The sequence below is a fragment of the Ceratotherium simum genome, chromosome 4, assembly GCF_057802395.1.
Source record: "Ceratotherium simum simum isolate JZ-2026a chromosome 4, ASM5780239v1, whole genome shotgun sequence".
In the NCBI taxonomy this organism is placed as follows: Eukaryota; Metazoa; Chordata; class Mammalia; order Perissodactyla; family Rhinocerotidae; genus Ceratotherium; species Ceratotherium simum.
The window spans coordinates 40,341,186-40,353,701 of NC_141903.1; the positions used below are offsets into that span (position 1 = coordinate 40,341,186).

The 12,516-nt window shown below is 52.6% G+C and overlaps 1 protein-coding gene across 3 annotated transcripts in view; it reads right to left on the reverse strand.

The window, feature by feature from the left end:
* Positions 1–1,627: 1,627 nt before the first annotated feature.
* The window catches only part of CATSPER3 (cation channel sperm associated 3), a 30,242-nt gene continuing 19,353 nt past the window's right edge, over positions 1,628–12,516 (reverse strand). For 2 of the 3 annotated variants that reach the window (XM_004420182.3, XM_014795911.2), the window contains 6 exons: positions 10,388–10,627; positions 5,159–5,341; positions 4,309–4,449; positions 3,824–3,943; positions 2,777–2,934; positions 1,628–1,790 (listed from right to left, as the gene is read on the reverse strand). In XM_004420182.3, the coding sequence (XP_004420239.1) occupies positions 1,685–1,790; positions 2,777–2,934; positions 3,824–3,943; positions 4,309–4,449; positions 5,159–5,341; positions 10,388–10,627 (948 nt within the window). In that variant the 3' untranslated portion in view covers positions 1,628–1,684. Of the gene's footprint in view, positions 1,791–2,776; positions 2,935–3,823; positions 3,944–4,308; positions 4,453–5,158; positions 5,342–10,387; positions 10,628–12,516 lie in introns of all 3 variants that reach the window. The other variant, XM_087430301.1, reaches the window with a different exon arrangement.

The following is a 12,516-nucleotide window of genomic DNA, read 5'->3' on the forward strand; positions in this document are numbered from 1 at the left end:
TGCCTGCCCTGCTGACTGGGCTGCACCCACCAGAGCAACCCTGGAAGCCCCCAACCTTCATGGATAGGCACTGGATACACAAGGCCCTGAGCTTCTCCCCCTGCTATAAAGGGCACAGACACCCTGCTTACTTCAGTCCCACCTCCGAGGGCATCAGCACAAAGTTCTCTCCACTCACTCCACAAAGCAGCTAGGCTACATGCCCTGCCCTCAGAGGGCTCCCCCACAGCATGGCAATGGGTCTACTCTCCAGAGCAATCCTTCTTGGCATTGTCTACATAATTCTCAATTTGGTCCTGAGAGTGTGAACATTTGCAAATGGAAATGATTTGAGTATCTTAGAAGACACGTGCTCTCTGCATTCAATTATTGTCACTTCCTTAAGGAAATTTTCTCTCATCCAGTCTGGCTGGATTACTCTCTTGCCTACACAACCATGAGCACCCAGAGGGCCAGGACTGGACTGTGGGTTTCTCATCACAGAACCCCTAGTGCACAGCAGAGCTCAGTAAATAGTTGAATTTATGAATGAAACCATGAGTAAAGGCTTCCACCTGCCCTTGTCCTGTGGCCTCAGGGGTGCCGTCACCCAGGCCTGGAGCCAATGGGCCCACCCATGGGACCCTTCTGTCCAGCCACTCTCAACTCTACCTCGTGTGTACTCTGCTGGCCTGACTCCCAGTGCGGGTCTGGGGCCTTTCTGCACTCAGCTATAGGTGCTGTCTCCCATCCCATCTCAACCCAGACCTCCCCTCTCTCTCTGAGACGGCGCCACCAAGGTGACAGGCCTCAAGAATACTTCCCAGCAATGGGAGCCGAGGGGCACTGCAGGGCCTCTGGCCTGGACAATTGGGAGCAAGGGGTGTCAGCCACCCTACCCTACCTAGGCCTTCAGATGGCTCCATCATGGCTAGACCCGGGTGGTGCCAGGACGTTGGCACCTCTGGCAGTCATCTGGCCAGAAACGACACAGAAAATGCCACCTTTTAAGTGAAGAGTGCTGACTAACTGTAAGGGTGGGGAAGCAGCCCCAAGCACCTGATGCTGCCCCTCCTCTGGCCCCCATATGAGGTGCCCGGGCATTGCCAGGAGGCCACTCCTCCAGACCAGCCCACCAGAATCCTTGCTGCACCTCTTGGGGCACCATGACCACTGTGAGCCCAGGGGAAAGCAGAGTAGACTTCCAAAGTGGGGTCCCCACAGCAGTGGGCCCACAGAGACAGATGTGGCTCTGCCAGGCGTGGGGACACCCCCATAGATGAGCCCACCAGAGGCTCCAAGAGGGAAGTAGGCCACACCAGCTCAAAGGAGCCATACACTCTGATGGGAATGCTGGAGGCCTGATGGTCTGGAGTCCTCATGTGGCTTCCCCAGGAGCCCAGTGGGTCCTTGCCGCTGGGATCAAGGGAGGAGAGAGACAGTGTGGCCCCTGGATGTGGCCTCTGGCCAGGGTGAGTCTTGAGCCTCCCTCTCCCCACTCCCCAGGTCTGGCTGTGTCATGTGGTGGAGTGGGGAGGGTGTCAGGGGAATCAGACTTCACAGGCACCCACCTAGGCCCAACCCCCAAAGGTGGGAAAACGCCACAATCACAGTGACCATGTAAAGCCAACTCAGAAAGCCTGCGTTTATTGGGGGGGCCTGTCACAGTCTGCAAGGCTCTCAATGCCTGGATACCCATGTCCAGCTACTTCTCATCGACCTTTTCTGAGGACTGGGACTGCTCCTTCTGGGGCAAGTCTTCGAGCATCAGGCTCAGCACATGCACGATCTCGTAGTACAGCTCTTGAAGCCTGGAAGTGGAGCAGAGGGGCCTGAGCTCAGGACTGGGCTCCGAGCCACCCTGGCCCTGCCCACTGCACACTGGCACCTGCGCATTCACCACATCTGGCAGGTGTGGGGTCAAGGAAGAGGAAGGGCTTCAGAGCCAGATCAGGCTGGGCTAGAATCCAGGTCTGCCACTCTACCTGTGGCCCCTGGAGTCAGTTATTTCACCGCATGTGTCAGGTTGGAGACAACAAACTTCCGGGCTCTGAGTGGGTGACTGTGTGGAGGGGCCCAGACACTGCCTGGCCCACTCTTAGGCCAAAAGTGGGCTTTCTGTGATCCCCTCCTTTTAGTTCCTCCAGTCATGAAGCCCTCCAGGGGGGTTCTGTCGAGAAGCCAGGCTGATCATATCCTTCCTTGTTCAAGAGACCACTGTGGCTCCTTAGTGCCCACGCGCCTCCCCTTCCTGCTCGGTAATGGCCAGTTATAACCCAGCGAACTTACACTGAGCACAGCCCTGGCCCAGGCCAAGCTCAGAGCTTCACATACATTATTTTCACAGAATCAGCTCAGCAGCCCCTCAGGTGTCAGAGGGGAAAGGAGCAGAGATTTGCCCAGAGTCACAGAGGAAGGTAGTGGCAGAATCAGACCAGGAGCCTCAGCTCCTGACTCGCCAGCCAGTGCTCTTTCCTCTGCCCTCTGAAAAGGCGTCAGTGCGGAGGGGCCTGGTGAGTCGAAAGAGTCAGGATTTAAATACGAGTCAGGGTGGGCTGGGGAGGGACAGGGGAGCAGAGTCTCCCCAGCCACAGGCATGTCCACACAGCAGCCCAGCCTCTGTGCATATGTGGAATCCTGCACCCCCAAGAAGGGCCTTGCTCTACCCACTCTGCACATCGCCCGTCGCCCCCCTTACTCTCCCAGAGCACCGGACATGGTCCCACCCTCGAGGAAGCCCAGGGACTAGGAAGGGCCTGGTCTATTTTGGGCCAGGGTTGGCGGGGCTGGGACTGACTTGTAGATCGTAGTGTCCTGGTTGTCTAGAGTGGACAAGTAGACGTCGATGAAGGGTAGGCTAGTGCCAAAATCATCCAAGACCATGGGGTCAGTGTGCCGCAGGGTCTTCTTGAAAATCTCCACCAGCTCACTGAAACTTTTGTAGTCAACATTTTTCTAGAGAGGGAAGCATAAAGAGAGAAAGGATGAGGAGAAGGTGACACCCAAGATGCACAGATGCCTGGGGACCCTCCACAAGGGGCCCAGGCAGAGGCTGACCCTGGCCCCAGGATGAGTCCTGAGCCTAATCACAGGTTCACCCTGACCCTTGCTGAGCCTGGAACCCCCTGACTGAGGCAGCCTTGTGAGCCACCATCACTCACATGAGGACAGGTGACACAGGAAGGATCTGGTGAGAGCCTGAGCATGGCTCAGCGTAGCCTCACCCTGCCTTGGACAAACCTGGGGCACAGTCAAGACAGACAGATGTCTCCACCTCAGAGAAGAGGCTGAGGAAGGATGTATCGACCGCATGGGGAGAGAGGGGCAGCGGTTCAGGACTTGGCCCGGGGAGCTCAGAGCACTTAGACGAAAAAGAGCAGACTCTCCCCCAGGCCGTCACAGTTGTATCATACTTGACAGAAAATCTCCAGCCTGTTGTGCTCATTCTTGTTCCAGTTTAGGAAACCTGAGGTTAGCAACACCTGTCAGGGCCTCTCTGGCCTCACCCATGCAGTGGATGGGGGCCGTGCCTGCCTGGCACCCAGTGAGGGCTCAGTAACAAGAGTGCTCCAGGCAAAGGGCCCGGCAGTGGAGTTTTGCCCATGAAGGAGGCAGATATTATAATCACAGCACTCAATACTCTGAGAGGTCTGGAGAAACACAAAAATGCACAGAATAAAGCCTGCCTGGAAAATACAGGGGGTAGGTACCTACCTTACCTAAGGCCACAGATGCCTGAGGCACCTGTCCTCTACATGGGCCCCAAGGCTCTTCTTCCCGGCCATTCCTTCAGCCCTGACTGTCCATCTATCTGCTGGTCCACCTGCCTGCCGAGATCACCTACCCGTGTCTGCATCAGCCTGCTGACCTCCTCCTGTTGCCGCTTCAGAATCACCTGCTTCTCTTCCATGAGTGTCACGTGCCTCTCCACCATCAGCTCCCGCTTAAACTTTTTGATGGAGTCCTAGAGGGTGGGAGGATGGAGGTAAGGTGTGGGCTCTCACTGCACATCCATCTTCGCTAGCCTTGCACTGCTGCTCAAGCCCCTTAGCAGGAGGACCACACCCCACACACAGGGCCAGCCCCCAACTCAAGCTGCCAACTGAAGCTACAGTGACATCCCAAGGCCCTGTCATGCTCGCCACCAACATGAGGCAGGGAAATGCACCGGCTCAGAGAGAAGAGTTGGTCTGGGGTAGGGATGGTCCCATCTGGCCACCTCCCCTCCACTTTAGGAGAGGCAGAGCTCAGGGTCCTCCCTGGAGACTTGGCCCACAGCTCCACCTACCACACCTAACCCGACCCCGATCCTTACAAGCGCAGCTTCACCTCAGTGTGGATGATCATCACACCCACGAACATGCTGAGGAAGACGAAGGAGGCAAGCAAGATGAAGATGATGGTGAATGTCCGGCTCAGAGCAAAATTCCGGTCGTCCAGCTGCTGCTGCAGATCTGTCCAGCCATCAACCTGCTTGGGCAGGGGAGGGTAAGGCAAGTGCCAAGGCCCTGTGGGATAGGTCTCCTTCTCACCTACCCTAGGGGAGCCCCAATCTCACTGAGGAGAAAGCTGGCTCTGCCTTCACATCAGCCCCCCAACACTCCCCAATCCACTGACTCCAGTCCATACATGGGGGCCTGGGGATGAAGGGCACCACTGGGTGGGGGTACTTCTGGCCAAGGTGCCCTGGGGACTCTTCTCCAAAAGGCCTCCCATCCTCCCCAACAAGACACTGCCTCTCTGCTAGGCCCTCCTTTGGAAAGACCCCAGTCTTTCTAGCGTCCAACAGAGTCTATATTTCTAGCCTTGGGCTTTGCTGACTTATTCTGGGTGGATTTGTGACAGCCTGTTCCCAAAAAGGCTTTGTGACACGGGTTTCACTTCTGAATTAAACTTAATCCAAATGAATTATCTTTTGAGAACTCTTGAAATTTTTATAACCCTGTTGGACAAATGGAAATGCTCTAGGGAGTCACAAAATTAAAGGCAGAGACAGACCCCTGGCCAGGGCACTGGCCTCTGCTTAGTCCTGGGAGGCCAGCCCTCAGCTTCCCTGGCACAGCTAAGTAAATGAACACGGGGAAGGCCCCATGTGAGGCCCAGCATGTCCACACACTCACTCCAGCTGGCAGTCCCTTCTTAAGGCCCCTTCCCCCACCACTGTTCCCAAACACAGTACCGTGGCCAAGCTGAAGAGAGTAAAGAAGGCCACAGCCAGGTTCCCCCAGTTATTCAGGTCACCCCTGTCTGGAGCTCCAAATAGGCAGAAGCCCAAGATAGCGAAGATGTACATCAGGACGAAGAGCAGGATGAGTACGGAGGCCACGGTGTAGGCTGTCTGCCCCACGGCAGTGATGAGCGTCTGCAAGGCAGAGGCACTGGAGCTACGCAAGCCTGCCAGACCGGTGGGGCTCAAAGGACAGAGTCCAGTCTACCCAGACCACAGCTGTCCCCAGCATCCAGTGCCATGCCTGGCACGTGGTGGATGCTCAATAAATAGTTGGAGAAAGGAAGGAGGGGAGATGAGAGGAGGAGATCTGGCCCAGATTGAGGGCTGGACAAGTTTAATAATACCAATGCCTGGCCTCCACTCTCAGTCACCTATGGTCAGATGGTGCTTGCTGCCTTAGGTCTGGGGCAGTCTCCCCATCAGCACCACTAAGCACTCCACTTGAATCCCAGCCTGGCTTTGTAATTGTCCCAAGGTGCCCCTGCTCCTGCTTCTCAGCTGAGGGCCAGCCCTGAATGCTCTTCTAGGCCCAGGAGGAGAAGGGGAGCCACCCTGGGAGTGGAAATGAAGAGGGCTGAGAGGAATGTGGCTTCCCATTGTTTCTGGGCCCTGTTTCACAGGCAAGTCTCCATTTTGAGACCTCAGTCTCCGCCCTGTGAAATGGGCTTTTGTCTTATCTCCCATTGCATTGCCCACTCCTGGGGAGCACAGTGAATGGCTCCTCATTGTTCATTCTTCATGCCCTGGAGTCTTGCATGTAGTAGGTGCTCAATACCTGTTCGCCTACCTCGATGCTGTCATAGATGTAACTTCAAGGTAGGTAAGTGTGATCATTCTTCCCATTTCAAGATGAGGGATCAGAGGCTCAGAGAAGCAGAATGGCTTGGCAGGTTCACACTCTAGTACAATGGCAGAGCTGGGACCAACTCCCAAGTCCTTTCCCTTGTGCCACCACCCTCAACCACTGAAGTCCCTGTTTCTAAGCCAAGAAACCATTTATTGGCTTAACACTAGGAAAGAGCTGGGACAGAGGACAGCGAGGTTTTGGCAGTTTGGGGTAATTTGGGGAGCAGAGAGACAACCCAAGAGCACTGGGGCTGCCCTGCATGTGGACTGCTTGGGCAGCTGCGTGCAGGGGTGAGTGCATGCCAGATGCCTCCCTCCTCTCCATGGAGGAAGAAAATCAGTGTTTTGAAATTAATTCCAAAAGGGCTAAAATGTAAAAAACTGCCTTCCCTCCCTGTGAGACAGGGACAGAACTTCTTTCTCAAGAACTACTGAGACTGAAGAGGTAAGTCCTCACGAGAAATGCTGCAATGGGATGCAGTCTGCAGGTGAGGTGGGGAAGGGGGAAGCGCTGAGTGCTGGAACCTGAGGCACTGCAGAAGAGTGGGGGAGCAGCCTAGGCTGGGTCTCCCACTTCCAGGCCAGCCTGCAGGCCCAGCGCTACCTACGGTCAAAGCTGAGCAGCCTTGAGAACAGCAGTGGAGAAGAGGTCACACTCTCCAAAAGCCCATGTGGGCCTGACTCCCTACCGCTGGCCTTGGCCACATTCTTCAAGCACAAGCCAGGCAGGCCCCATTAGTCTAGAGTCTGGAAGGTGCAGAAATCCAGTCCCCAGGGTGGTTGCCCAGATCCCCATAGGCCGGTAGCTCCTTTCCTGAGGAAGTCCTGGGCTTTCCAGGTCTACAGCCTGGCCCCAAGTAGGTGCCTGACTTTGAACTCCCAAATTCCTTGGGAAAGCAATTCCTAACCCCAGTTCAGCTCTCCTGGGCTCTGGGTCAAACCACAGCTGTCCTCCTGGCCCTGGGGCATTCTGGGTATAGAGAGGACCTCCAGGCAGGGCAGGTGCCAAGCCTAGCTGCTCTGATGTGAGAAAGTAATGAGCCCCAAGGAGGGGGAGGCAGAGAGAAGGGCGAGGCTGGTGCTCCCACTACAGCCTAGCATCTGAAGGTCGTTCTTCAGGCTGAAAGGCAGATGAACAGGGGCAGTGTGGCCCTCAGGTGCCCAGCTAATAGAACTTCTCTGTGTGCAAAACAACAAGGGATGATTTCCTCATTGAGGTGCAGGTTTATGGCCACAAGGTAGAAGACAGAGTGTCATTTTAATTCATCGGGAGGTGGGAGCCAAGAATGTGCCAGAGTCCCAGCTCTGGGCACTGAGGCTGCTTGCTCTGTTAAACCCTCATTTAGACTCAACAAGTATAAATTAGTACAGAGGTACAGGTGCCCACCTTTGGCACCTCCAGCCCTCCCTGGCCAGCTGGGCAGGCCAGTATCCAGAGGGCGTGTAACCCAGAGTCACTTTTGTGCCCCTAGGGATCTGGGGTCCAATGACATCTCAAAGGCTACAGAAGAGCCACAGCCAGAGGGCCTGGTGGTCCCCAGGGAACAACTTTTGGATACAAGAGTCTGCTTAATGACAGAAAACTGAGGTCAAACATAGGACACATGTCTAGACGCACATTGTGTCTGCATGCCCATGGGTCCCTGTGCATGTCTACAAGGACCAAAGGCTGGGCAGAGGCCTGCAGTCACCAAGCAAAGCCAGGCTGAGCTCTGGGATAGACCTTGGCCAGTGGGGAGGGCTGTGCTCCCTTCACTGGATCCCTGGGCTGGAAGGATGGGCTCTCCCTGCCAAGCCCTAAGCCTCAGGCACCTTCAGGCCTTAGCCTTTGACCAGGCTGCCACGACATGCCAAGATGAGCACTCAGCAGGCAACTAGTGCCCTCAGCCTCACAAGGCGCCATTCCGGGTCACCACCCTTCCCCTTACTCCCAAGATGGAAAACCCTCCTGCCACCAATCCTTTCTGCTTCCCTCCTCCCTGCACAGCCCTGGGCTTCCTTTCCTTCAGCCCACTGCCATCACCTCCTTCCTTGCATGACTTCCACAGGTTTCGTGCAGGTTCATTCCATGGTGATCCCTCTCCTGGCCTCACCTGAACATCGTTTCTTGACTGAGGATATCACTCCTCAGCAGCCGTCTCAAGGGAGGCTGTCTATCCCCTTGACCTGATTCAGGAGGCCACTCTCTGCCTTATCCTCGAAGTCCCTGCCTCTACGGGCAAAAGCCCCTGTTTCTGGGCAGGGCTAACCTTCCAGCTTCCCACTCCTCCTCACATCTTGGAATCTCTGCTTCTGGGCTCCACCCCATCCTGCTATTATCCTGGGGGCCTTCAGTATCTCTATGGAATACTGACCGTCCCCTAGGCCTCTTCATCCCTTGACTTCCTCATCTCCAGTGACCCTTGCACCACTTTAGGCCCCTGTTCCCTTGGTGCCAAACACCTGGAAAAACTAAGCTACACTTTCCACCATCTGATCACTCCCTCACTCTGAGGTACCCGCCACCTGGCACGTACCTCCCAGGGACCTCCAGTCTTCTTTCCTGTCCACCTGCCTTCCTCTCATCCCTCTCTAACATCAACTCCAATGCCCAGCACCTCAGACACTCCCCTTCCTCCCTTCTAGAAACATTATAGGGTCTGTCTCTAGCCTACAAACAAGGGGAGCCACTTTCAACTTTAAAATGAAGGGTGCCATGATTTGATGGACACTTTAGAGATTCCTCCCAGCTGCTGAGGTATTTCTGCTCCAGGGCTCTCAGTAGCGTGGGAAGCCATTGCGGGAATCCACATACAGGTGGATGGTGATGGAAAAAAGATGATAGCTGTGGGGGGTGAAAACATGTGGACAAGTCAATAACTATTTAGGAGGCCATGCAATAGGACTTTGAGAAAGAGGAGTCAAAGCTGACACTCCAATTTATCACTTGGCAGTTGAATGGGGGTGGGGGTCTTCACCAAAGACAAAATATAGGAGGAGGAGTCAGGTTTGGGGATTTGAGGGTGGGGGTGGGGAGAGTGATGACTTCCAGTTGAGATATGTTGAGTTTGAGGAGCACATGAGATGTCCAGGAGGCAGTTGGGTCTGAAGGTGAAAGAGAGAGACGTGGCCGGTAAAGACCCCTGAAAAGTAGAAAGATCACCCAACGAAAATATGCAGAGCGAGAAGAGAAGAGAAGAGAACTCAGGACATAGTCCTGAGAAAACAACACTTATGGGCCAGGCATAGAAAACACGCACCAGAGAAAGCACGCACAAGAGGCCGGAGGAAAACCAGGAGAAAGCAGTGACAAGGGTACCGAGGGAAATGGCCAGTGGACTTGGTGACAAGGGGGCTGTTGGCAACCTCAGAGAGGCTAATTACTTTGGAGTAGAGAGAAGAAGCCAGGGTACACATGACAGATAAGGAAGGGGGACCGAGAGTACAGACATCTCTTTCCAGGAGCCTCGTCATGAAGAAAAGGAGAACGAAGGCTGGACTACTGGGAGGGGACACACACACAGGTATGTGACTACATGACAGCAAGAAATAAATGAATGGGGTCTGTGGCAGGGGGAGCTCTTTAACATTCTCCTTATCTTCTCCACCCAGGACTGGGGCTCCCTGAGTGTCAGGCCTAGGCCCTAGACAGACAGATACGCAGGCGGGCTAAGGGCAGTCTCTCAACAGAACAGGCTGACACACCCTGACTGGTCAAATAAATCCAAACCAACCCCTTCCTGGAGAAGCATGGATACTGGGTGCAGAGCCAGGGCAAACATACTGTGTCCAGGATGAATGCTCGGGGCACAGTTGGGTCAGCTCTGAGGTTCGTAACCCCATGAATTCCAGCAACCCAGGAAGACTTCTCAGCAGGAGCAGTATTCCCAGAGCTGCCTGAACAAAGTAATGAGACTATTTCCATCCAGAGGAGCAGCAGATATTTAGCTGTTTAGGGAAAGCAGTGAGTGGCCAGGGCCACCAAAAAGCTGGAGACTCCTGGGCATGTATTTCAAAGAGTCTGTGCCATAAGAAAATCAGTCACTTTGCAGCACAGAACAGAGGAAAATTTCAGATGGCCCCTGGAGTCGGACACACCTTTCAAATCTCAGCTCTGGCATCTAACTGCCAAGTGACCTTGGGTCTCAATTTCTTCATCCATAAAATGGAGCTAATAATACTTTCCTACGACTGTTTTAAGATTAAATGAGATAATATTGGTAAAGATCAACCTGCTACACAGTAGAACTCAATAACTGGATGATAGTAGGAGAATTATTATTTCATCAGGGGCTGGTGGGCAGATGGGCCCCATCGCCTGCACCAGCACCAGAACACCCCCAGGTTCCTCACCCGGATGCCACGGCTATAGGTGATGAGCTTGAGAATGCGCAGGGACTGTATGCCATCAGCAATGTGGAGGTAGGGGTAGTGCTTGCCCTTGATCTTGTGGAGACTGTAGGGAATGAAGACAGTGATGATAATGATCACATCTAGCAGGTTGTAGCCATCCTTCCAGTAGTTGATGGGGTCCACGTAGAGCTTCATGCAGAACTCGGAGCTATAGATGGACACAAAAATGAGCTCTGAGACCTGCAGGGGTGGCAAGGTTTGGAGGGTCAGATCAAGCTGCAGAGCCCTATAGTCCTGGCCCTCTCCCTGCCTGGGCCACTCAATCAGGTGTGCGTATTATTGGGGGGAGAGTGTTCCTAAGTCACCCACCTGAGAGACAAATCAGGCAGAGTCCCTGGCACACAGCGGACACACAGCGTGCCTGATTCCCTTCTCCTTCTGTGTCTTCCCTACCCTGTGGCCCTAAGCCTGGGGCTAGGTTTGACCCAGAGTGCTTGGGAATGACTGACTGACTGACTGACAGAATGACTATCTAGGCCCCAGTATAAGGCAACTCAACATATGTTTTCCCAATAGAAGATCCCAAGAGTTTTCTGGCCAACCTGAATATCCACACTTTTAGGAATATAGATTAAATACTCAAATAACTACCTATATTTACTCTATTAATCACATACACTTAAAATCCGTTAACTAATCTGTTTCTGAAGAATATTCTGCTGTTTTTCCATTTTTATACCTTATGAAACAATCTTATTCAAATTCTTCTCATGCATCTACAACTCCAGTGGCTTTGTTTTTACCAAAAGCTACTTTTGAGTCATCTAAGTTTTCCTTATCATCAATGCATTCATTCATTGAAGAAGCTTTGATTCACCATCTACCAAGCGCCAAGCAAGCACCATTTTAAGCCCTGGGAAATGCAACAATGAATAAGACAGAAAATGCTCGGCTCCCAGGAAGCTTACAATCTGTAGAGGAGACAGAAATACATGCTTAAACAAATACATATATAACATAACATCTAATAGGAAGGAAAATGAAACAGTTAAAGGGGCCATAGGGACTGGTCTGGTGGGGGAGGGGCAGTCGTGGCAGCTATTTTAGGAAAGGTGGTGAATGGAGCCATAATAAACTGGGAGAATGCTTCCCAATGGCAAGTCCAATGGCCCTACAGCAAGAAAGGGGTTGCTCAAAGAACCGCAAAGTCAGCATGGCTAGACAGCAGGGGAGAGCAGGGCAGGAGATGTAGCTAGAGAGGTGGGCCTTGTAGGGAGGGGCTTGCAGCCTGGTGAGAGCTTTGAATTTTAACCTCAGTGTTGGAGGATTCTGAGCCAGGGAGTGACATGAACTGATTTACATTTTTAAGAGATCTTGGTGGAAAAAGAGACTGTGGGGAAGCTAGCAAGAATAGCAACCTGGAGGCTGGTTACAGAGGAGAAGGCAATAGTAGTAGAATTATTTCTAGCAGTCATCCAGGCAAGAGATGAGGTTAGATTGGATTGGATTGGAGAGTAGTGTGGAGTTGAAGAGAAGAGGCCAGATTCCGGATGTATTTTGTAGGCAGTGATGACAGGACTTGCTGATAGACTCAGGATGCATAGGGAAGAGAGAAGGCAAGGAAGACTCTAGTGTTTCAGGCAGAGCAACTGGGTAAACCGTGGTGCCTTTAACTGAGATGAGTTTGGGCTGGGTTGAAGGAGGGCTAGAGAGAGTTTCTGGAGGGAAATAGAAAGGCTTTTGAGATACATACACCACCTTTTAAATATATGTCAGATGCTGTCACTAGAAATTGTAACTCAAGCCACATTTATCCTTTTAGATAACGTTAGCGCAGCTGGTGTTTTTATTTGTCCTGTATAGTTATATTTGTGTTCTCCACAAGGCAATCATTTACATACACTTCTATTTTTTTAACTACTATGTAACATCTAAGATACACAAAAAGGCACAAAGAATAATAAAATAAACAATCATATACTACTACCCAGTTTAAGAAATAAAATATTACCATGACAGGCAGAGTCGAATCTCCTTCCCTTGCCACAAAGGTAATCCTATTATAAATCTAGAGTATGTCACTCTCATGTATTTTATATTTTTATCACATATGGATCCCTAAAAATACA